This window comes from Catharus ustulatus, chromosome 1, assembly GCF_009819885.2.
Source record: "Catharus ustulatus isolate bCatUst1 chromosome 1, bCatUst1.pri.v2, whole genome shotgun sequence".
Classification (NCBI taxonomy): domain Eukaryota; kingdom Metazoa; phylum Chordata; class Aves; order Passeriformes; family Turdidae; genus Catharus; species Catharus ustulatus.
The window spans coordinates 111,539,115-111,561,395 of NC_046221.1; the positions used below are offsets into that span (position 1 = coordinate 111,539,115).

The 22,281-nt window shown below is 43.0% G+C and overlaps 1 protein-coding gene across 1 annotated transcript in view; it reads left to right on the top strand.

The window, feature by feature from the left end:
- The window catches only part of COLEC12 (collectin subfamily member 12), a 94,844-nt gene that overhangs the window by 10,720 nt on the left and 61,843 nt on the right, over positions 1 to 22,281 (top strand). The window contains exon 2 of the mRNA XM_033077738.2: positions 754 to 804. Coding sequence (XP_032933629.1) covers positions 754 to 804 — 51 coding nt within the window. The remainder of the gene's footprint in view (positions 1 to 753; positions 805 to 22,281) is intronic.

The following is a 22,281-nucleotide window of genomic DNA, read 5'->3' on the forward strand; positions in this document are numbered from 1 at the left end:
AACACTTCTTGAACTCAGACAGGCTGGTGCTGTGACCACTTCCCTGGGGAGCCTGAGATTCTCTTAACAGCCAACATAAACCTCCCCACAACTTCCATTCCCTCAGGGGCTATCATCAGTGTTTCCCTCACAAGGAAGTTGTGGACTGTCATGAGGTGTCCCCTCAGCCTCCTCTCCTCCAGACTGAACAGACCGAGTCACCTCAGCCACTCCTCACATGGCTTCCCCTCTAGACCTTTCACAGTCTTCACCATCTTGGGTTTTATTTTTCTCATCTGAGTTTATCAGTTCTCTTTCCCATGTTTCATCAGATCTGACATTTTCAGGCCAAGCTACTGTGCATGGGAGGTGGTGGATAGATGGACAACCATCCCTCTGACTCCTGTGGTCCAGGCAAGCTTGAGCAAGTGGCACACTGGTGACAATTGTGGCTGTCATTGTGATAAGGAACATATCTGCTCTGGTCTGCACTTAGCTGGCCAAGCAGGCCTCAGCATGACTGCCAGGTGATAAATCTGCAGTTTGTAATCTGAAGTTCTGCTGGGGATTCTCGTTGGGGGAAAGGCTCTGAACTGCCTTCTGCACTTGGAGACAGAGGTGGCATAGGAGCAGCAGAGGGGAAGAGCAGTAGCATGCCTAACAAACCAAGTAAACTTATATTAATTCATGAACATGCACTTGTAAAAACTTGTTCTCATCTCTTTCCAGTGATAGTAGTAATAACCTGCTGCTCTGTTGTTTTTTTTTCTCCAGACGACTTTGCAGAGGAGGAGGAGGTGCAGTCCTTCGGCTACAAGAGGTTTGGTAAGTGACAGAAATCTTTCAGCTTGCTTTTGATTGTACTTAGCATAAATCAAACACTTGCTATGACAAACTTTCTTGCTGGCAGCATCAAAACATACAGGTACAGTCCCATCATCGACATCCAATGTCCTCCCAGAGGAAGGTGTGATGTTTAGACTTGGTTTATTTTCTTGGCAAGCATAAGGCTTCCCAAATAGTTCTTTCATTAGGAAATTGAAGCCCACACCTGAAGAGAAATGAATGTGCTGGCTGTGAAAAAAGAGGCCTCTTACATGTCTTCTGCCCCGCTGGGCATTGCTTCAGCCTCCAGACTGATGTGCAGCAGAGTTTGTACGTTTTCCCCAGAGTGGTTTCACGGGATCTTCTGTAGACTTGCAGAAATTGTGCCACAGCTGAGCCACAACATAGGCTGTGCATTCCTCTCAAAGGAAAAGTATATGGTATGAATGCATTCTGATGTCAAAAATTCTTAAAATGAGGTTGTTCACTTACTTTCCTTTTTCCACTTTCCTCTATTTTTTATGTTTGTTCACCCAAAATAGCCTTCTCATGTTAGGAGGGTAGTGCCACACATCTGTGCACAGGGGTCAGCAGCCTTCAAGGCCCCTGTTTTCAAGGCTCTGTGATCTCATTCTGTTGGGAAAACATTTCAGTCTCTGCAGTCAGTAGTTTAACCCAGGGCAGGAGAATGCCTGTCCCTGTGGCAAGGGGAAGGTGACATGGTGGCCTCTGAGCTCCCACAGTGCCAGCTCTCTCCTGGAGCAGCCAGTGGGGCTCACCATCAAAGCTGCTGGTGCCTTTTCACCTATAAGCCATCAGAACAATAGCTCACCTCATTTTTTCCTGTCCTGGGAAAGTGGCTGCAACAAGAGTAACTTTCAATTACTCCAGTTGGCAAGGAAAGGCAGGCTGAAAATAAAAATGAAAAATAAGTCAGAAATTCCTTCTATCCCAGAAGAAGCAGGGGGAGGCAGCATAAGGAGATGTGGAGTTTGGGAGGTGCGGATCACATTCGCATGACCTTTTCTACCCCCTGAGCTACTCCACTGCTCCCTGCTGTTGAGCTTTATTTTGGATACATCAGCCAACCACAGAGCCAGCATCTGTGGCTTGGAAAGTCTTCCATAAGGCTGCACACAGGGTTTTTCCTTTTTTGTTTGTTGTTGTTGTTTTGTTCTGGATTAAGCCCTGGAATAGCAAAAAGACAAAATAAATCTTGAGAAATAGGAAGCAATGCTAACTATTCATTTCTGTCACCTCCAAGTAAGTAAAAAATATTGGTATTCATTAACAGCTATAAAAATAGGTTCCCTTGGCGTTATCCTCTACCTGTCTACCCCCGGTCAGCAGTCTCCTGCAGTGAACAAGATTTTGGTGAGGAGTGGCTACTCCATTATCCTTATTGTCCCAATAGTAAGTGAGCTGTTGTGACGTGATGGGATTTTTGCCTACTGACTTGCTGTCCTTTCTTTCTTCTGGGCATTGTGATGCTACCAAGGTGAGTTATTTCTCTCCTTAGAAATACAAGACCATTTCCTGAAATGCTTGTGCTCTTGTCCTTAGCTGGGCAGCATGGAGGGAAGAGAGGACTGGCAGCCTGGAAATGGTAGGAGGAGATTTCACCACAAGAGAAGGAGTCAGGGTAGTTAAACCCTTAGGAGCCAGCCATAACTGCCTTATGCCTCAGGGAAGCAATGTTGCTGTGGTCAGGGAGGTATCCCAAATATCTGCAGTATAGAAGAGCCTTGACTAAAGGGGGAATGGGATCATTGGCAGTGGTGAGAGCTGTGTAATTCATTAGGGTCCCAATCCAAGGAGCCTTATTTGTCTGTTTTGGAGCCCAAACTTCCTCCCATACCCTCATCGCCTTTCCCAGCATCACAGGGCAGCTCAGGGAGGAGCTGGGCTGGCCTGGTTTCCACACATCCCTGCACCAGCATGCATGCTATTTGAGTGTAGGTGCCCATGCTTTTGTGTCCCTTAAAGGGTTTGTATCCCCTGCTTTAGACTCAGTGTGTTCCCACCTCTACAGTCTCTGCTGCATTTCCAGGCAGCCTCTGAGCAGCCTCTGGAGAGAGTGGGAGCCTTGTGCCTTCAGCAGTGCTGGCTTCTTCCTCACCTGGCACTGAGCTCCTCCAGACAGAAGGATGACCTGCACGATTTTAAAGACTCAAAACTCAGTGGGCAGCTGGGTCAGCATTTCAGGTGAAGCACCAGAGGTTGCTCTTGCGGCCAAAATGCAGCTGAGCTCCTGCCTGATCAGGAGGAAATGTTACGCCTGCTGTCTCAGCGTTTCCTCTTGGCCCTGCATCCTTCCTGGTAGAAGACAGTAATAAGGGAGAATCCCAAGGCAATAACCAAGTTTTATTACACAAACCTTGATAAAAAGTAATTTTGGAAGAAGTCCTGCTTGTCTGCTGGCTGGCACTGTAGAAATGCCAGCGCTGTTCCTGTACAGCCTGTTGCTGTGGACAGGGATAAAACAGCAGCGGGGTTTTTGTTTCAGGAGTCGTAGTGCAAGAGCAGCTGTGTTAATATATTGTGATTGGAGAAATCCCTGTATGCTCCATGGACATAAGACATGGTAGGTAGACCATGAGTCAGGTATCTTTGACTCCATCATTTGGATTTGAAACTCTTGTTTGGAGCAAAGTATGCTCTGAGGGGCAGAAGGCTAAAATATAAGTGGTTTGCAAAAAGTGTGGCTAGCAGTCAGTCCCTGCTGGCAGCTGGGAACATGTGTTGGTCAGCATTTGGCAGGCAAAACCTTGACCAAGCTGCTTTCCTAGAGTTCAGCTGAGGAGTTTATTATTAGCTGCCTTGTTGCCGGAGCCTGTAGTTTGGTTCAAGGAAGGAAGAGATCAGCAGAAGGAGGGAAGGATAGAGGCATTCTCCAGCAATTCTCATTTTGGGGAAGAAGTTTTTGAAAAGAGGACTGAATACACACTGTCTTGCATCACTTCCCCTTTTTCTGAATCATTCTGTCCTTCCTTCTCAAATAAGTTAATTTCTGAGAATTTGTCAAGCTACTTTATTTTTAGTCAATAGAACATTAACTAGTTATAGTAAGCCAGCATAACACATCAACATATTAAAGAACAATGAATACAGATGCAGACAACACCTTGGAAAATACACATCAGATTTTTTCTCCTTTGAGCTCAGGACAGATTTCCTGCAGGGGGCCAGTAAGGAAAACAGTCTTTCCAGCTCCCTGATGCTGTTTACTTCTTTTCAATGAATGCTACAGATGTGCAGGGATGCTGCCAGAAGTTGCTCAGCTGCAATGCCTCCAGATTGCTGCACTGAAAAAGTGAGGAAGCATGTTTCTTATCCCAGTTACTTCATCTTCAACCCCATTTCTCAGGCTGTTTTAAAGTTATCTGCTCCAGATGGCAAGCTAAGCCTCTCCACTGGTTTTCCTCTACCAGATTCCCACCAATATTAACTTTTTCATCAATCAATGTCACTGGTTTGTACCACCTCATGCACAACTCACTTTGGGAAAGAATGGATGAGGAAAGGGCAAAACTTCTTTTCCAATATGATACACATTGGGGAGGCTACATCTCAGGCTAAGACTAGTTTCCAGGTGATAGACAGAAGGATGAGAACTCTTTCTGGCAGAGTTTGACTCTTTCCTCTGAGATTCAGGCTCTGGGCACCTCCTCAGGCAAGGGAATTGAAGGGATCAAATGGACTCCAAGGTAGAAGATCTGATCTTCCTAACTCATGGCATTCTGAGGTAATAGAGGCAGAATTCTTTGTGCATTTTGTTTCCTTGTGTTAATGTTTAAGAACTTAAAATCTGCACTTTAATAAATAGAGTCTTTTAAAGTAGAAATTTCCTGTTAAATTACTGATTGCATAATTCAAAGCTATGGTACAATATGGAATTGCTGAAAGCAGAGGAGATGGTCTTTGAACTGTTGCAAAGCACACTTGTAGTGTTTTAGAAAACAGACTTCAAAGAAATGAGCTGAAAGCCCTGCTGATGAAGAGAAGCTTCCCAAGGAATCAGAAGATAGCACCAGTACATTGTAGATAAGTGGAAGACTAAACAGCTTGTGTAAGATAATTACCCTTTGCCCTTGGCAAACACAGCCAGAATTGCAGACTGTGAGCCTGTTCTGCACAGAAACACCCATCTGGATCACTTCCATGCTCTAGACAGTGAGTCAGGATACCCCTCACTGTCACCTCCCCTCTGCCCTGCTGAGCTGTCAGTAGGGGACGGTCTCCATGTTCCCAGGGAGATCCAGGGCACACCAAGGCACGGATCCTCCAGCCTTCCCCACACCCCTCAGGTGAAGATCTGACAGGGAAGGGGGCACAAAATTTACCAGGGGGCCCCCTCTAGTAAGGCAGGTACTTCTTTAGGTATCTTTTGTAGGGTGTATAAGATATGACTGGGTCAGGATTCCTCTTCTGTGCAGTTACAACAATCTAGCTCCTATGTATGATTCCAGGTGTAAGAATCAAGTCTAGGAATTTGTGGATGAGGAATAGATGAATCATCCTGCCATGCAGTAATGAAATCTGCTGTACTGAAAAAAAGGTGAGGGGAAAAAAAACTGGTTTAAAAACATATTTGTAAAATAGGGGGGTTTATTCCCTGATGAGTGGCTTGGGAACAGCTGAACAAGATCCATTTAACTATTTTCTTGCCATGCGCTTTTAATAGTATTTTGTACAGTAAGAAGTTATATATTATTTCTTTTCTTTTGATGAAATATAACCAGGGAGTTTTAGGAATGTACAACTGATAAAAGTGTTGTGAATGCGTTACAGCAAAAATGAAAACTTTAAGATACAAAGCTTTTTCTGAAAAGGCTTTAAAAATACAGGGGAGCTTGTGCCTATAAATAACTGTTCAAACATGATCAAAATTCATGGCTCAGAATTTTGTGATAGTTCAGGAATAGCATTTATTCATTAACACTGCACAGATGGAATAATTTTTAGTCCTTGTCTGTGAAGAAATCCAGGCCATTGTTCATATCTCTAATAACAAACACCAAAAAAATGTCTGGCATCAGCCTGGTGGTGTGCCATATCCACACAAACCTTAAGCCCCTATGAAAAAAAAAAATTCTAAGCTTTAGGAATTTGTCAACTTTTCTTTATGGTTTGTAAATGACCAGTGAGGGATTTCAGGTGCCACAACCACATACCTCCCCGGGCATTCTTTCATTTGTATGCCTGCAGTGTGTAATCATATGGCTTAATAAAAAGTCACAGGGTCACTCAGACTCACAAAGCCAGAGGAAAGTCAGGCACGTTGCTTCCAGTTCACTGATCTGGCCATATTTGACAGATGAGAATTTTGTCTGCATGTGTCCTGGGGTATGAAATCCCCACTGAATGGTGGTGCCCGTGTGGCTGTTCATTTTAGGCCAAGAAATTTCATTTGAAATTACCCTTTTAATTGCCACGGCCAGTAAGGTGGAAGGGGGTCGAGTCTGCCCACTCCTCAGGGTGAGCCCTGAGTAGCTGAGGGAATGCAGCACCTTCCTGGTCCTGGGTTTATGTTGGGGCTTCAATCCCAGTATCAGGTGCTGCATGGGAAGGGACCACCTATGTATGGTTTCTCTGTCTTTCTGGAGTACTGGAGTAGTTGTCTCAATAAATAAAGAGATAAAGAATGCTGACATGTATGCAGTATTGCCTTTACAGAGGAACGTGCAGAAGAGCTGTCAAGGTGCCCCTGTGCCACCAGTGCGTCCCCTCCTCTGTCAGTACCTTCTGTCTCTGCAATCTAATGGCACGTGTGATAAATGGAATATCCAAACAATACATTTGAAACTGCCTATCATTGTAAAGATGGACAATAGTTGGTGGACCCTGAGAAATCCACGTGTCAGACTATAATAGCAAGATCCAAAAAGCTATCAGGTCTGTGTGTCCTGTGCTCACTTAGTCAGGAGCTGAAAGAGCCGAGACGTTTGGGTTTGTGGACTGGAGGCTGCCCCTCTCCAACCTGTCCTGCTGTGCCTGGCTAAAGGCACTTCTAATCCAAGCCCATAAAGAGGCCTCTTAGCAGTGCCGTGGGGACTAAAGTCATTCCAGCTGTGTGCTGTTATGTAGGCAATCTATTTTCTCTTAGTTACGGGTTTTTCCTATTTAGTACAATTAAAATTCTTGACATGCTTCTTCATATATTGCATTCACATGCTTGGAGCAATACCTGTTTGATCAATCTCTGTTTTTTACAGGGGTGAATTGAAAGGCAGTGTGGTCACCATGATGTGTGAATTTTGCTCTGTCTTTTTCATTAGAGCTATAAAATAGGTGTGTGGGCTGAACAGCATGTTGTATTTAGGAGAGGAATGAAAAACATTGGCTACACTGTAAGTGACACCTGGGGATTTTGTTTTTATTTCCCTGTAAACTAGCTGGACAAATAATGATGTTTGGTAACATCAGCTTGCTGCCAGAACACCTAGGCTGCATTCTGAGCTTTTTAACTTTGTAGCTGTGAAATTACTGTCTTGGAAGGACACTGAGCACTGTTTTCAGCACTTGGTACCATTATGTTTCCATGCAAAGGAGTAATTCAGGAAAACTGTGGGAGAAATGAAAATTTCAGATATGAAGCCATCATGAGATGGAAGGAAAAAATAGTTGAAAATACATGTTAGTGAACTCTCCCTGCACTGCCATGGGATTGTAGAATGCACCAGCATTACTCTTGAACTTCTCTTAAGCTTTATTCCAAACACAAATTTGCATTTGTAGCCAGCTGCTATGATACTTTGCTCTTTGCTGCATGCTGTTAACCCTACACTTTTAAGTGCTCAAATGTCTGCAATTGGTCTTTGGCTTTTCTGTACCTTCTTCATAAAGATTTTATCTGAAAGCAGCACAGGGACACTGGTCTTGCCATGAGAAAGTGGGTGCTGTATTCCCTTGAGGCTGTTTTTTTGGATCCACCTAACAACACACCCAAATTAAACACGTACCTGTAATGTGCTGCTTACTTTGATATCCTGGATCCTTTTTATCTCTTAGGGATTTCCTCAACCTGTACTGTAGCTGTGTGTGTGGTTGGTGCTTGGTTTCCCATGCTCTCGGGGGAGCCACCACAAGGAAGGTGTGAAACTTTCCAGACCTGAATGTGGGACCTGGACCTAGACCCAGACCTAAACATCTCTGCTTTCCTCTACCATCACACTCAGCAGCCCTGAGCCTGGCCAGTGGCCTGGCAAGGTAACACCCTGAATGGAACTAAATTACATTGTACCTGAAAAGTTTCTCAATCATTTTCAGATAGAAAATTTTCTGTCTGAAGATTAACTTCTGTATGAAATCTGATATATTCTTAGGGTAGGAGTCATATCAGCTTCTTTTAGGGATCTGAGGCAAGTACATCTTTAAAGACATCTGTCCTTAAAATAGCAATAGGAAGTAGAGGCCAATGCTGCAGGGAATGACTTCCATGCTGAGCAAGAGCATCACCATCCTCATCATTTTGAGTTACTGTAGAGATAATATTGTCTACTCCAGATCTCTGCAATATGTCTTGTATAAAAGCTGGGGAAAGCCTATAAAGGCCTAAAGAAGCCTGTGAGAGAGAATAGTATAAGGGATAGCACAAATGAAGAATGGGGTAAACATTTTAGGATGATTTGTCCCATTGCAAACACTAACAAGGAAACAGTATGCTGCTTTGCTAAGTCAAAACCAATTCAAACTCCACTGTGCCGCACTACAAAAATTAGCCAAAATAAAGCTTGGATTAAAATTTTACCCAGTCTCAATGAGCCTTCTGTGTATGGGTAAACCTTTGGTGAAGCAGCCAAGAAATTTTCATTTGTCCTGTTCCAGCCTGGGTTAAATGAGTGAGCTGAGACTCTGGAAAGCAGAGAGAGATCGCGAGAGAGTTTTGAGTGGGAAGGAGTCTTGGTCTTGGCCTTGGCATGGACAGGAGTGGCACAGGGGTGTGTGGAGAGGTTTGTGTCCTGCAGACACTTCTCAGCTCAGTCGGGAATGCATCTGGAAAATCCACCCACTCAGCCAGAGAGAGAGATTGATGCCTCAAATAAATAAGATGTGAATGTGTTTTCATGATTCAGTTTGAGACGCTTAATGGAGGCAGCTAAAGTTTCTGTAGTAGGTGGAGTGCAAGACCCAGGGATCTACTTTGCTTCAGCCCAACTGAGGCTTGTAAGGAGATTTTGTATTTAAAGTTGTGTGCAGACATTCAGGCCTAGCACAGCAGGACTTTGTATCTTCTCTGGCAGCTGTTTCATAATGCCACAAAGAGGCAGGGCAGAATTGTTTTCCTTTAAGGATATCTGGGCATGAGGGTCTGATTAACAGTGCTTCACTGCATATTTTTCAAAACCTGAAATTTTAAATATTTGGAAAATGCTTATTGGTTTGCATTATGTAACATGTCTCTGTGCTTGTTATCAAGGTCTTGGTCAGGGAAGATGGAAAATTCTACCAAATTTTGCATTTTTAATTAGTCCAGGAGTGGTCATGGAAGCTTTTACTTGCCAGGCTTGTTATAATCAATATACCCTACATTTGGTAGTGGTCAATGATAGAAAAAAAATGCTTTTGGTATTTTGTTAGTGGGTGAAGGTATGATTTCAGACCATCTGTGTTTGTAGTGACAACCATTGAAAAGATTCCTTAAATTTATTTCTGTTTTGTCGTGTAATAGAGGACAGTCTGGTTACAAGAAATAACAATACATAGAGCCAAAAGATATTTTTCTTCCTTTGTTTCTGGAAGTTAATTGCTTCAGGTGGAAATCTAGTGTATAATGCCTCACATAACCGCTGATTTTAAATCTGACCTGTAAGTCTCAAGTTTGGAGTGGGAGAGATTTTGTCCTTAATTAAGACTGCACAGTCTGAAGCCAGATTAATCTAAACACACACTGTCCATGTTTCAGCACCACATCTGTGCACAGCTAAATTCACTTGTCCCCAGAAGTTACTACACATCCCTGCTTGCATGCACAGATGTTTACATTTAAACCTATGTGCTTTGTGTGAATACATCCCAACTGGATTTGGCTCAGGGTGTAGGACTACCTAGCAGCACAACTTCAAGAACAGACCTGTAGGACTAGACTGCATGCAGGTTCCATCTGGAAATTTGTGCTCCAAACATTGTTTCCTAATTCTGGAAAGCCAGAAATCTGAGAAGTGGTTCCTGTGCTCACTGTATTCCAAGGCCCCAGTCATAAGCCTTCTGGCTACTTCAAATAAAGTAACTTGTCTCCTCAAGAAAACAGATTTCTTCTTGTTTAATGATACTACATGTTTAACCTCTTTTGCAAATTTATAAAAATAACCATATGCAGATTTTAGTGTTATACAAAATTTCTTTACAATAGGTTCCTTGCAGAAAGCAGCAGCAGAGCTCAGTTTTAAGGGGAGGCAAACAAACCAACATCACATTCTGCTCATTACATAGGAGCTGAAAAACTTTCCAGAATATTGACAATTTTAATACTGATACCTGTTTAAATAGTTAATCAAGGTTAGTTAAAAGTAAAAGAACACTTGGAGGGCTCAAAGTAATGACTTTGGTATGTGTGAGGGTCTGAATCAGCTGAAATACTGCAGGAGGAAGAAAAAGAGTAAACATGTCTTCATTGTCTTTCTCTTGCCTCATCAAAGTAAAGATCATTTTTCAGAGACCTGCCATGCAACCCTCCTTTGCTCCATCTCTGCTGGTCTCAGATCAGAACCATTCTTTCTGCAAAGTCCAAAGCAGCACACAAAGCCACATCTGTGAAAGATCTCTGTGCTTTGTGTGGTGTTCACAGTTCAAGTTCATCAAGGTTCAGAAAACTGCAGGCTCTGTGGAGATGCTGGTTTGTGGTGCCATGGTGTGCTTTTGCTTTTTAAGACGTAATAGGAGCAGGGCAGAGGTGGCTCCTATCCTTTCCATGTTTAGCTGTAAGTCTGTCCATTATTCCCCCTGCCCATGTGGGTTAGATCTGGAGCAGTCCAGCAGAAGGTAGGAGGCAAAGCTCATCTCAGTAGTGAGCCCACTGAGAGGATGCAGAGGGGAAATTTGGTAGCTACAGGAAATGCCTGCCCTTGTCAGAGGGTGGTCAGCACCCCATAAACCCCATAAACTTTACAGCTCACCTCTTGCTTCAGCAGGCCTTGACTCTGGGCCAGGAGCAGATGAAGACACAGCATGAGTTTGAACCCCCTTGCCCAGCATGTGAGCACTGTGCGTGCTGACCCAGAGGATGGGAGGGTGCTGGCTGGGGCCCACCTCTGCAGCAATAGCCACATCTGCTCCTCTGCTGCAGCTCTGACTCCTGAGAAACTTGTGTTCTTGGCAAGCTACTGTGTGAAATACAGCATGGCGAAGCTGTTTTTATTCTCAGTTGTCTTGCAAAAGGTTACTGTGAGTGGTTCTGTGCTTTAATAAAAAGAAATAGAGCTGTGTTCTTCACAACAAGCCCTTTTTATTACAGCTGGTTTGAATAGCAATTGGTCTTTAATCGTGTCTCCAATGGAAAGAAGACCCCTTCTGAAAGCCTTTCATTTATTACAGGGAATGAACTTTCCCATGCATGAAACCAGATTACCAAAACAAACCCACAAAATAAGCCAAAGAGCTACCAAGAATTTGTATATGTCCAGTGGATATTCAAGGTGACTCAGAAGACATTAAGTGGAAGTGTCTTTGTAAAAGGAAGCAGAACAGCTGACTGTGAAATTAAAAAGCATCTTACGTCAAAGGAATACTTAGATCACTGTAGTCTTCTTCATGTTGAGCTTGATGATTGTGCTGATGTGGCACTATAATAATTTACTTTTATTTTTCTCCCTTCTGGGAGGTTTCTAAAACAACATTTTAGAAAGAAAAATAAATAATGTCTAATGTCTTTTCAGTTGTTCTTCTGGGAAGTCTTGTGGTGAGTTAAAAGAAAATACTTGGTGAAGCTGTGAATGGGAGACATTTCCAGGGTGGGTGTGTTTTGAGGTTTGTTTGGGTTTTTGTAATACTCTACCCCATGTCTTTTTTTTTTTTTTTTTTTTTTAATTGCTTTCATAAGCTTTTAATACAGGGAAAACTAAATTAAGAAACTCTTCCTTATTCCACCAATTATGGGAGCTTTGTGTTATGGAACTATTATCCCCTTTGCACTCCTGATGGACGTAAGCCATGATGCCACCCTAGTCCTGCAACCTTCACTCAGGCAAATTCCCAGCAAAGGTTTTTTGGCAGTCACTTCTCTGTCCTCTTGCTATCAGATTTGCATATGAAAAGGATTTGCAGCCTCCAGGTCACCATGTTCCACCTTTCAAGATTGCTGTTCCCAGAGGGAACCAAAGGTAGTGCTGTGGTTATTATGATCTCACGAGAAATGTCTTCTTTTCCCCCAAACACCTTCCGTTTGGAGATTGCAAAGCTTGTTCCCCTGCTCCTCCATGCTGAGCAACACTTCACGTCACAGGTAGGACTTGTTCCTAAGCATCCTGCTGCAAAGTGAAAAAACCACCACCTGAAATCAAATCAGTACTCGAGAGAATCAGTAATGCATTCATATAATTTCCTTTGAGCTTTTTAAAATAAAATACAGTCCTGCAGAGCTGACTGGTTTTGTGAAAGGCATCCTCTTTCCAATGGGAAAATTGCATCAACTCAGCCACCAAAATGAAGTAGTTGAGGGCACAACTATTTTTTTGGTACTGTAGTTACTAAAGCTGCATGAGTGAGATGGAGTTTTCCTCCTGTCCTGTGCTGGAAGTGCAGTGCTGAGAGCAAAAACAAGAGACCAGGCTCAAGGTGACAAAGATGCTCTGCAGCCGTGGGGAGGCAAAGCCACACAGAGCTGGCAGGGAACAGCAGGGAGGGGGTCATCCCAAAACTCTGCCAAGGGACTCCCTCGTGTCAGTCTGGTTACTCTGATTCGACCACTGTTCAGCAGGGTTCTTATTTCTGTGCCTATTCATAAAAAATGATGTAAAACCCTTTGGACTTCTCTGACCAGTGCCTGTTGGGGCCATTCCTCTGCTGCCTTGATTTGCTTTTATTTTATGTACCAGGCTTGACTTCACCAGAGCAGAGCATGCCACACAGACACGTTTCAGGACAGGGTTAAAACCATCTGCAGTCTGGAAACCGGCAGGCTCCCCAGAGAGGGAGTTAAACCCAGGGAGTACTGCTCTGTTTCCTGCCTTTGTTATGATTTCTGCCATGTAACCCAATCTCGCCCACCAACCAGCCTGAGTGAGCCAGGCCAGCTGAGTCAGCAGGGCATGGGCTGCTGCTGCTCACCTCACATCAGCACAGCGAGCCTCCAAAACCCCTGGCTGGCTTTCAGGTTAATCCTGCCCCAAAATCAGTGGGTGCTCACCAACTTCATCCCCAAGCATTGGAGAACAGAGCAGAGAGGAGGTGGGCAGGGTGAAGAGGGTGCTCCCAGGTCAGCAGCCACTGTGTGCCTATCTAGAAGGGATATACAAGGCTGTAAACTCAACTCACTGCTTTTTATAGGGGCCCCAACACAGCCCTTTAGGAAAATCCCATAGAAAATGGGTATGACGTTTAAGACTCTTGGGTGGGGACTCTTCTTTCATGTTGACCTCCAAAATGTTTTAAAGACTTCATGTTCTTAAAGAAAATAGAGCATTGTCTGCACTTTTTTAGCCCAGCACAGTCTGTGTAGCCTTGTAAATGCAAACAGATAAAATGGGATGTAGTGTGGCAAGGGCAGGGAAGTGGTGCCATAACCTGCCACTGCTCACAAATCCAGGGGGTTCACCTCCCACTCCCAGAGACAGCCAGGATGTGTGGCCATCCACTGCCTGCCTGTGAGCAGGGCTGCCCTCACCCTGAGCCCTATTGCTGTGCCGTGTCAAGCCAAGCACCCAGCCTGCTTTGCCTTCTCCAGGACTGCCAGCCCAATGAGGAGGAGCACTGGGAGGAAAGTTCTGGTGCTGCCAGGCTGATCAGTTCTTTTGGGGGAGGGGTGGGGCAGTGGTGGACGGCACGATCCCACTCATGCTGCGGGTCCAGGTGCCCTGGCAGAGATGCTGTGCTGTGCCCAGGAGCCCTTGTGTGCAGATGAGGAGTGTGGAGTGATGCATGGCAAGAAAAGCTCATCTTCTCACTTTGTTTTTTCCTCCTTCTTGCGAGACTGACATGAGCTGGCGCTGACATTTGATCTGCTTCTGATCTTTTTCTAGCACGGGCTGTATGTTTTTTAAAGCATTTCGCTGCCAGACCTGACCACTACTAAGAGAGAGAAAAAGCAGTCAGCAAACATCCCCATTTAAAACTGTGTTGGTTTTAAAGCTTTGCAGATTACTTTGCTTGTTTTTCAGCCAACTCATAAGATGTTGCCAGTAGATTTCCAGTAAATTAGATATTAAGTCAAAGTGGCTTATTTGAAATATTTGAACAGTGGCATGGGGAAAGCCTAGGTGAAAGAGTTGGGAGGAGGATGATCTGTAATTTGACTGCAGCTCTGCCTGGTGCAGATGAGATACCCAGAGCAGACCATCATTCTTGTTGGGTTATGGTTTGTTACAAGGATTTGGGACTATCTGTGCTGATTTCCCAGGCCTTAAAATTCTGATTATGCATTTCAGCTGTAGTACAGTAAGCAAAACATTGTGCATTTTTTCTGGGATTTCTTGCTTCAGGCTTTTTTTTAAATTCATGGAAGCTATCTGTAACATAATTTTCTCATAATAATTTTAAATGTCTCTTAGAAATCTGAGGAGAGTGAAGAATTTTGTGACTATCTCTATGGATTTACACTCTTAGGTCACAGGCCATTCTGTTGCTAATAGGTACAGCTCCACTGATCAATGCAGTGTTGTCCCTGACAGTGTTGAAGTGTGAAATGATTTGGGTAGGTGTGTGTCATCCCCCTGTTAGAGGCAGAGAGTTAAACAATACTTGTGCAGGGAGTTGAAAGGCCTAAATAAGTATGTTGCTTTAAATCTCGGTAAGACCCATCATTTATTTACACTGTATTTAGTGAATTAGAACCAGGATCTCAGTGAGCAGGGCTAGTTTCCTCTGTAGTTATATACACCATGCAGTCCTTTAACACTTGTCAGAGGAGTATAAGAATTACTGCATCTCACTGTGAAGTTTTAAAAGTTTTAAAGTAGTAAAGTTAGTCCTGCCATGTAGTTTTGCATCAGGTTGGTATGGTATTTATAAAAATAATATTTTGTTCAGTACTGGATCTCCTCACTGATTGATAGTATTAAGAGACTCTTAGTTTCCTTCTACTTAACTAGTAAGTTGGTCTTTACTACAGGCTGACTTGAGATGGACATTCCAACATTCTCACTGCTGTATTCTTAATTTCTAGTGAACAATAGAGATGTTGAATGTGGTACTAGATGACTGGGTGATAAAACAGCTAATAGTTAAACTTGATTTTATGATAATTTATGTTCTGAACCCATATCCATCTCCTCCATATAGAGAATATATATTTTCCCAGTATGCATGTTTCTGATATTTTCTTACCTTTTAATGGGGAAAACCTTGTCAGGAGCAGACTGAAAACTCAGAGTTTACCACCTTGCACCTCTGTTTTCCAACTATTTTTATGTGTCAAGGAACCAAGTTACTTGTTGTCATGCCCCAGCTGTCTCACAGATTTATGCCAAAGGAGAAATAGCAAGGATCAGGAATAAGCAATATCTTTCTTCCTCTGTTTTTATTCAAAAAAGCTTCAGTGTTCACTCAGGTCCCTTGAGGCAGTTGTCTGTCCTCATCTTGATTCTGGAAAAGTGCTTCTTGCTGTATCTTTTATGTGTCTGGCCCACTGTCCCAGCTCTGTTGGTGAGCTGCCTCCACCAACTCCTCCAAGCTGTAGCACCTCTCTTGCTCTGTGAGATTGAGTTTCATTCACAAGATTACTTGGAACACTGCCACCAAAAAAAAAAAAAAAAAAAAAAAAATAGGGACAGTTGAGCAAAACAGGAAGGCCCAGCCATCCTTTTAACACGAAATGTGGTCATGGGCATCAGCAGCCTCTGTGAAGGGCGAGCTCGTACCCATTTCCCCAGTGGCATTTCCATTGCAGGCAGAGGGAGTGAGTGGGAAGAGACAGAGCACCTGCTTTGTATCCTCTGCTGGTTGCTGCAGGATCACCCTGGCCTGGGCTAATCAGAATGGACAGCAATTAAGAGTAATTGAGGTAGTCTTTCTAGTCCAGTGCTTTCCCTGTAGCTTTAATAAGGAGAAATCAGAAGGGAAAACAAATGCTGTTGTTCACGAAGCTCTCACGAGCGGTTTCTGATTGTCTCAGGATTCAACAACTCATTAGATGGAGAATTGGCAGCTCCTGGTTTGAGTAACACCAGTTTTCTGCATGTCTGTGTGATGACGTTGTTTACATTCTTGAAACATGTGGAATGTTAATTTTTCTGGTTTTGGGTTATTTTTCCCCCCCCGGTATGGTGCTCTTGGGTTATTTTGAGGCCGAGCTTGTTTTCCTCTATTATGTAAGAGGTCAAGAATATAGGAAGTGTGATGTACTTTCCTCTAGTAATACTGCAATTAAAGGAACTATGAAGACAGGACTGGCCAAATAGGATCTTTATCACAGGCCTTTGGTCACAATAAATCACTGGGTTTGGAAAATATAATAATAATAATATGATTTTGTTTGGTTTTTTCATAATATTGCCTGTGTTTGGTGAGATGAGGACAAGTACCAAATAGATTGCAAAAGAGAAACATGTTTGTAGTGGTAACAGCCCTGGCTGAAACAGCTGCCTCACCTGCAGCCTCTGTGCTGGGCAGTCTCTGCTGGGACCATGTCTGAGATACCAAGCCTGTGAGCAGTGTCCAATGCCTGCCAATGAAAAGAGAAAATGTCTAGTGAAATTTTATCTCCCTTATCCCCCATCCCAAAATGTGGATTACTTTTTTTCTCCCCATTTGTTTTGGCCTAAATTCAGGACCCCAGAGCAAGAATTTCAAGTGGCTAGTGAGAAGGGGCAAAGAAGATTCCATGTAAGCTGCTCATCCTGCTGCCTACATGGCAGAGAGCCCCTCATGCCCAGTGCTCTGTGGATGCCTTTGCCACACCATACCTGTGGGAAGGCACCTCCATCTTCATTCATGCCTACAAACTGGGGTCCTCAATAGCCTCTATTCATAACATGCAACTAAAATGGTGGATCCTCTACCAAGTTGTTCTCATAAACACCACACATTTTTTACAATCAAACCATTCGTGCATAACTTGGGGTCAGTGGACTGTGGGAGAGAGTACTGTAACAAATGAGAAAATTGTGCTTGTAAATGCATAAGCTTTTCAGAGGCAACTGCTCATGAATTCTTTCAGTTTACCACAGTTTTTCCGAGGAGATTTACATTTTTCACTTTCTTGACATCAGGGCTTCACAAATATAGGGGTATAGGCTGATGTCTTCATCAGACACCCATCAGGCAACTCAGGTCTCGTTTTGGAGGGTCTGTATGCTCTCAGTCTGTCTGTAAACAAAACACTTATCTTTATGGCACGTTCTAGAGAAAGCAAACAGAATCAGTGATCTTTACCTCTGATTAGCTTCTACTTTGAAAATGCTTTCACAAAATACAGTTTTCATATTTAAATAATAAACTGTCATTTTATATTCCTTCTTACATACCACTTGCCTTACCCAGATGTTGATGTGCATTATTCCTGTCATCCTGTGCAGTAACCCTCATCTTTGTTCATTACATGCTCGGATCTTGTTTTTCCAAAGCCTGACTGAAGCAATCTTGCGTAAAGATTCCTTGTAAAGGTGGGAAAATCAGAGATTCTTATTGACTGACCAATGCAATACGTGAAGAAAACTGTAAATGGACAGTAATTGATGGTTTGAAGGAAGTTTGCACCCAAAAGCTAAATCTGCAGCCATGATGGCACAAAATATCTGAGTAATGAAAATTCCTCTGGATACTCACTCTCTCCATGCTTGGGTAATTTTTGGGTGTGTAAAATTGTAGAAACATAGAATCAAAGAATGTTTTGGGTTGGAAGTACATTAAAGACAATCTAGTTCAACCCTCATGCCCTGGGCAGGGACATTTTTCACTAGATCAGGTTGCTCAAAGCCCCGTCCACCCTGACTTTGGACACGTCCCATAATGAGAAATCTACATCATCTCTGGGCAACATGTCCCAACGTCTCACCACCCTCATCATAAAAATTTCTGCCTGGCGTCCAATCTGAATCTACCCTCTGACAGTTTAAAACTGTTTCCCCTTGTCCTGTCATTATAAGCCCTGCTAAAAAGTCTCTCTCCATCTTTCTTAAAAGCCCTCTGTAAATACTGGAATACTTCTCTAATGTGTCCCCAGAGTCTTCTCTCCAGGCTGAACAACTCCAGCTCTCTCAGTCTGCCTTCATAGGAGAGGCGCTTCAGTCCTCTGACCACTTTTTTAGCCCTGCTCTGGACCTGCTCCAACACATCCATGTCTTTTTGTACTGTGCAAACCGGATGGACATACAAATCTGGTTTCACAGGAAAGGGAGTATGACCCCCCACTCAACCTGCTGGCCGTATTTCTTTAATGCAGCCCAGGGTGTGGTTCTTGCTGCCTCGTGCCCAATTTTTCATGCACCGGTATCCCCAAATCCTTCTCTGCTCCGATATCCTTTCACCTCCCAATCTCTCCTGGTGCTGGGGATTGCCCAGAGCTACATGAAGGACCTTGCACTTGGTGTTACTGAAGCTCATGAAGTTCACATGGGTCTGCTCCTTAGTCTTTGTCAAGGTCCCTCTGGATATCGCTTCCCTATTGTGAGGGACCAGCAGTGCAGTCATTCCATCACAGAGTTCCACTAGATTACTCAGGCATGATCTGCCCTTGGTCAAGACATGCTGGTTGTCTCTAATCACCTCCCTCTCCTCCATATGTTCCAACATAACTTCCAGGATGATCAGTTCTATGATCTTACCAGGAATGGAGGTGAGGCTGACTGGTTGGTAATCACTTCTAGCAGTGAATTAGGAATTTATTGAAAGGCTGGGCAGAAAATATATTTTTTTCTGTCTGTTTTCACTATGATTCATGGTCCATCTATTTGTGATATGGAAGTTTCAAAACATCAAATGCTTCTTTCATTTAGATTTCATATGTGGGATTACATACTGCAAATAGGACTGCATTGCACAAGGCTGAATTTGGTGTTAAATTCCAAGTATATACGTTTGTTTTTATACGGAAATACCTCTGTTCAGAATTAGTGCAATGCTGATGTATTGCTCTAATATTAGAGCTTGTGCAAAACTTTTGACTCTTTTGTCCCAGAAAAAAAATGCTGGCATTTCATTTTTTTTTGTTTCTTTGCACTGAATAAAGGCACCATATGATTCCCACCCACCTTCCCTGACAAAGAAGGGACAGTTGCAGAAAGGATCATCCTGAAAAAGCTTACACAGCTTTATTTTGAGGTTTTCAGCTGAAGAGTAGCTACAGAATTCCTGAGCTACTGAGCTATTCTACTTTATTGTGGTGTGATTTTTAATTTTGTGTATTTGTTTTATGGGAAAAACAGATTAGATAAATTAGTCTCAGTTTTCACTGGGAGGCTGAGCTCCCAAGCCAGAAATGCATGGGATATCACAGTGGTTTATTTAGGAATGCTGTTCAGTGTTTCTTTTTGCTACCTCAAAATAAACACATTTCAATTGAGTAGTGCAATTTTTCACTTTTGCAGAGTGTTTTGATGCTTGCTCATTATGCTTTGTCCAGAATCTAAACATTACAAACAGCTTATTTTAGCTTTCATTAAAGAAAAATCTGAAAGTGTTTGTAAATATTAAATCTTTCAAATGGAACTGCCTTATTCCATAGACACATTATTGTAGTAAAAACTTCCACTGGGTTTAATTTCCAAAAAAAAATGGTGTCACATTCTTCACTGTGGGTTCATCAGCAGTGCCCTGCTCAAAAATATATTGCAGACTGCCCCTCCATTTACAGGAACTATTAATTCAATATCTGCAGAAAATCTGAGATCTGACTGAAATGTTGCATGCTTGCAGTGAACAACTGTTCTCTTTCCAGTGTCTAAATGATGGGCTGTTGCTGTTACTCATGGTGCTTATTTCATAGCATCTGGAATCCACAAAAAATTCATACTAAGAATTGTGCAAGATCTTGTGGTCTCAGCAGGTGAGATGGGCAAAGAGTGGGTAATAACCTGCAGGCCAAGGGAAGGATGTGACAGCAGGAATTCACACGTCTGCTTTATTGGCTTCTAGGCTTGAGATTCAAAGAGTAAAAATAATGGACAGTAGTAACATTTTAGGAGCATCCATAATTCTGGGAGAGTCTTTCCCACTGGATGACTAATTCCTCGAGTCTTTATGAGCAATAAATAAATTAGTTCATCTGTTAGCTGTCATATAAAAGCATATTTTCATCTATATTGCCTTCCACAAAAATTATTGAGAACAGGCAAGGGCTTCTAGCACTGTTTATAACCAGCTAGTAAACATGAGGCTGAACTATTCTCTAATTGACAAATGCTTTTTTAAACTTGTTTAAGTTGTTTCATCTTAACACCTCTGGATCTTTTGGTAGGGCAGGGAGCGTCTTTATGTGTTAATCATCTTTATCTCATTTAAACTTCTTAATCTGGAACTACCACAGGGACATTTTACTAAGATATTTCCAGTTACTTTTTTTTTCTGCTTTATCAGAATGTAATGTGAGTTTAGTGAACAAAGTTTTAAAAATCTTTAAAAAGAGAATAGATAGTAGAGCTCAGATTATGATTTCTAGATGCATCCAAACTATGCTTTAGAGAATAAAACCCTCTCCAAAACTTGCAGAATAGGGCACAGGGATGGAGGATGGGTAGGGATGTAACACTCCCATTTCTTCTGCTCAGTTCAGCAGAGGTTTATCATAGAGTGATGTGTTGTGGCTATAACACAGCTCAGTGTCCCACACAGATCAGGGCTCTATTTTCCTGGAGTGTTCTATGCTGAAAAAGGGCTTGTTGACAGACTCCTTGCTGCAGCAGCATCACGGAAGGTATTACAGCTAATTCAACATGTCTCTGGCAGGAGTTAGGCAAGTTTGAGGCTTCTGTGGTATCCCTGTGCTTCTGCATCAGCACTTGTGAGAGTCAACTCAGCTCCTTGTAAGCAAGTATAAACAGATCAGTTCAGGTTGTACAAATTCCAGGGGTGGAACCAGTGCTCAGAGCTGTGACAAAACAGGAGTGTGGCCTGTCCAGAACAGAGGGATACTGTTTCTTCCTGAAACACTCTAAAGGCAAGGAAGATGGAATCTGCTGAAAACATATTTTTGATGAAAAACAAACTTGAGGTTATAGTGTTTTCTGATATTTAACTTATTCTGTTTCTCACCTGAAATAATGGCATGAGCCATTTTTTATTACTCTAGTATGTTTACCAAGTCTCATGTAATTAGACTGTTTTCAGCAGAAATAAGCAAACTGAAGGAGCAAGTGAGATTTTCCTGACAGAAATCCATGATAAGCAATTAAATCTTTGTCTTGTCACTGTGGAAAAAGGCAGGGTGCCCACTGAATCTGATGAAAGTTTTCCCTTTGATTATTCAGGCAGCTGAGTCAATCCACTCTGCCTAGTTTGAGGGTTTTTGGGTTTTTTTGTCTGAGTTAGGTTGAATGTGATGTGGAAGGATGTAAGAAAGCGTACTGAACAGATCATGCTTCTGTATGATGCAGATATTTTCCCACTGTAATTCAGAAGGTTTTTTGAGAATTGCAGCCCACTCTGCTGGGTGTTTTCAGGTGGGAGCTGACTGCATTCACTTTCAGCATTGAGGGCTCCACATTACAGAATGGCTCAGGAATTGGCTGCAAATCTTCAATGAGCTGCAGCGTCCTGGCTGAGGTGGTGTGCACCCCAGCTCCCAAAACATGTGATGTAAACGGAATGAGTGTTTTGCTTTTTCTGGTCGAGTATGGAAGGAGTCTGGCTGACCTGCTCTGCTCCTCTCCAAAATCTTTTGGATGACTTAGAGGAGCTAGGGAGTCACCAAGGGAATCAGGGATTGAATTGTAAGGAAGGATAGTAAACTGCTGAGCACTAATGAAGCAAAGCTGTCCTTGGCAGTGCACGCTGAAGGGTGATACTGAGTTATGCAGCACATGGTCCAATTCTGTGTAAATTAAACCCTTTTTGACATCTCATGGGTTCAGGTGGCTGGCATGCACCATTTCCTTTCCTATCCAGAGCAGTTCTGGGGTGGTCATAGCCCTTCAGAGACCTGCACAGTGTGTACCTCAGGCATCCTGAGTTATGGTCCACCATTTTCTGCTCAGGACAGCATGGTGACAGAATGGGCAGCAAATTGACTGCTTCCCATGTCTGGGTTCAACAGCAGGGGCCATGAAGCTTCCCCCACATTTGACCCCAGCTCTGTCAAACTGGGAAGTTTTCACTTGATCCATCTCACCAATCGAAAAGGTATCATGCTTTTTATGCCTGTTGATGACTTCTGTCGTGGCTAACCAATAA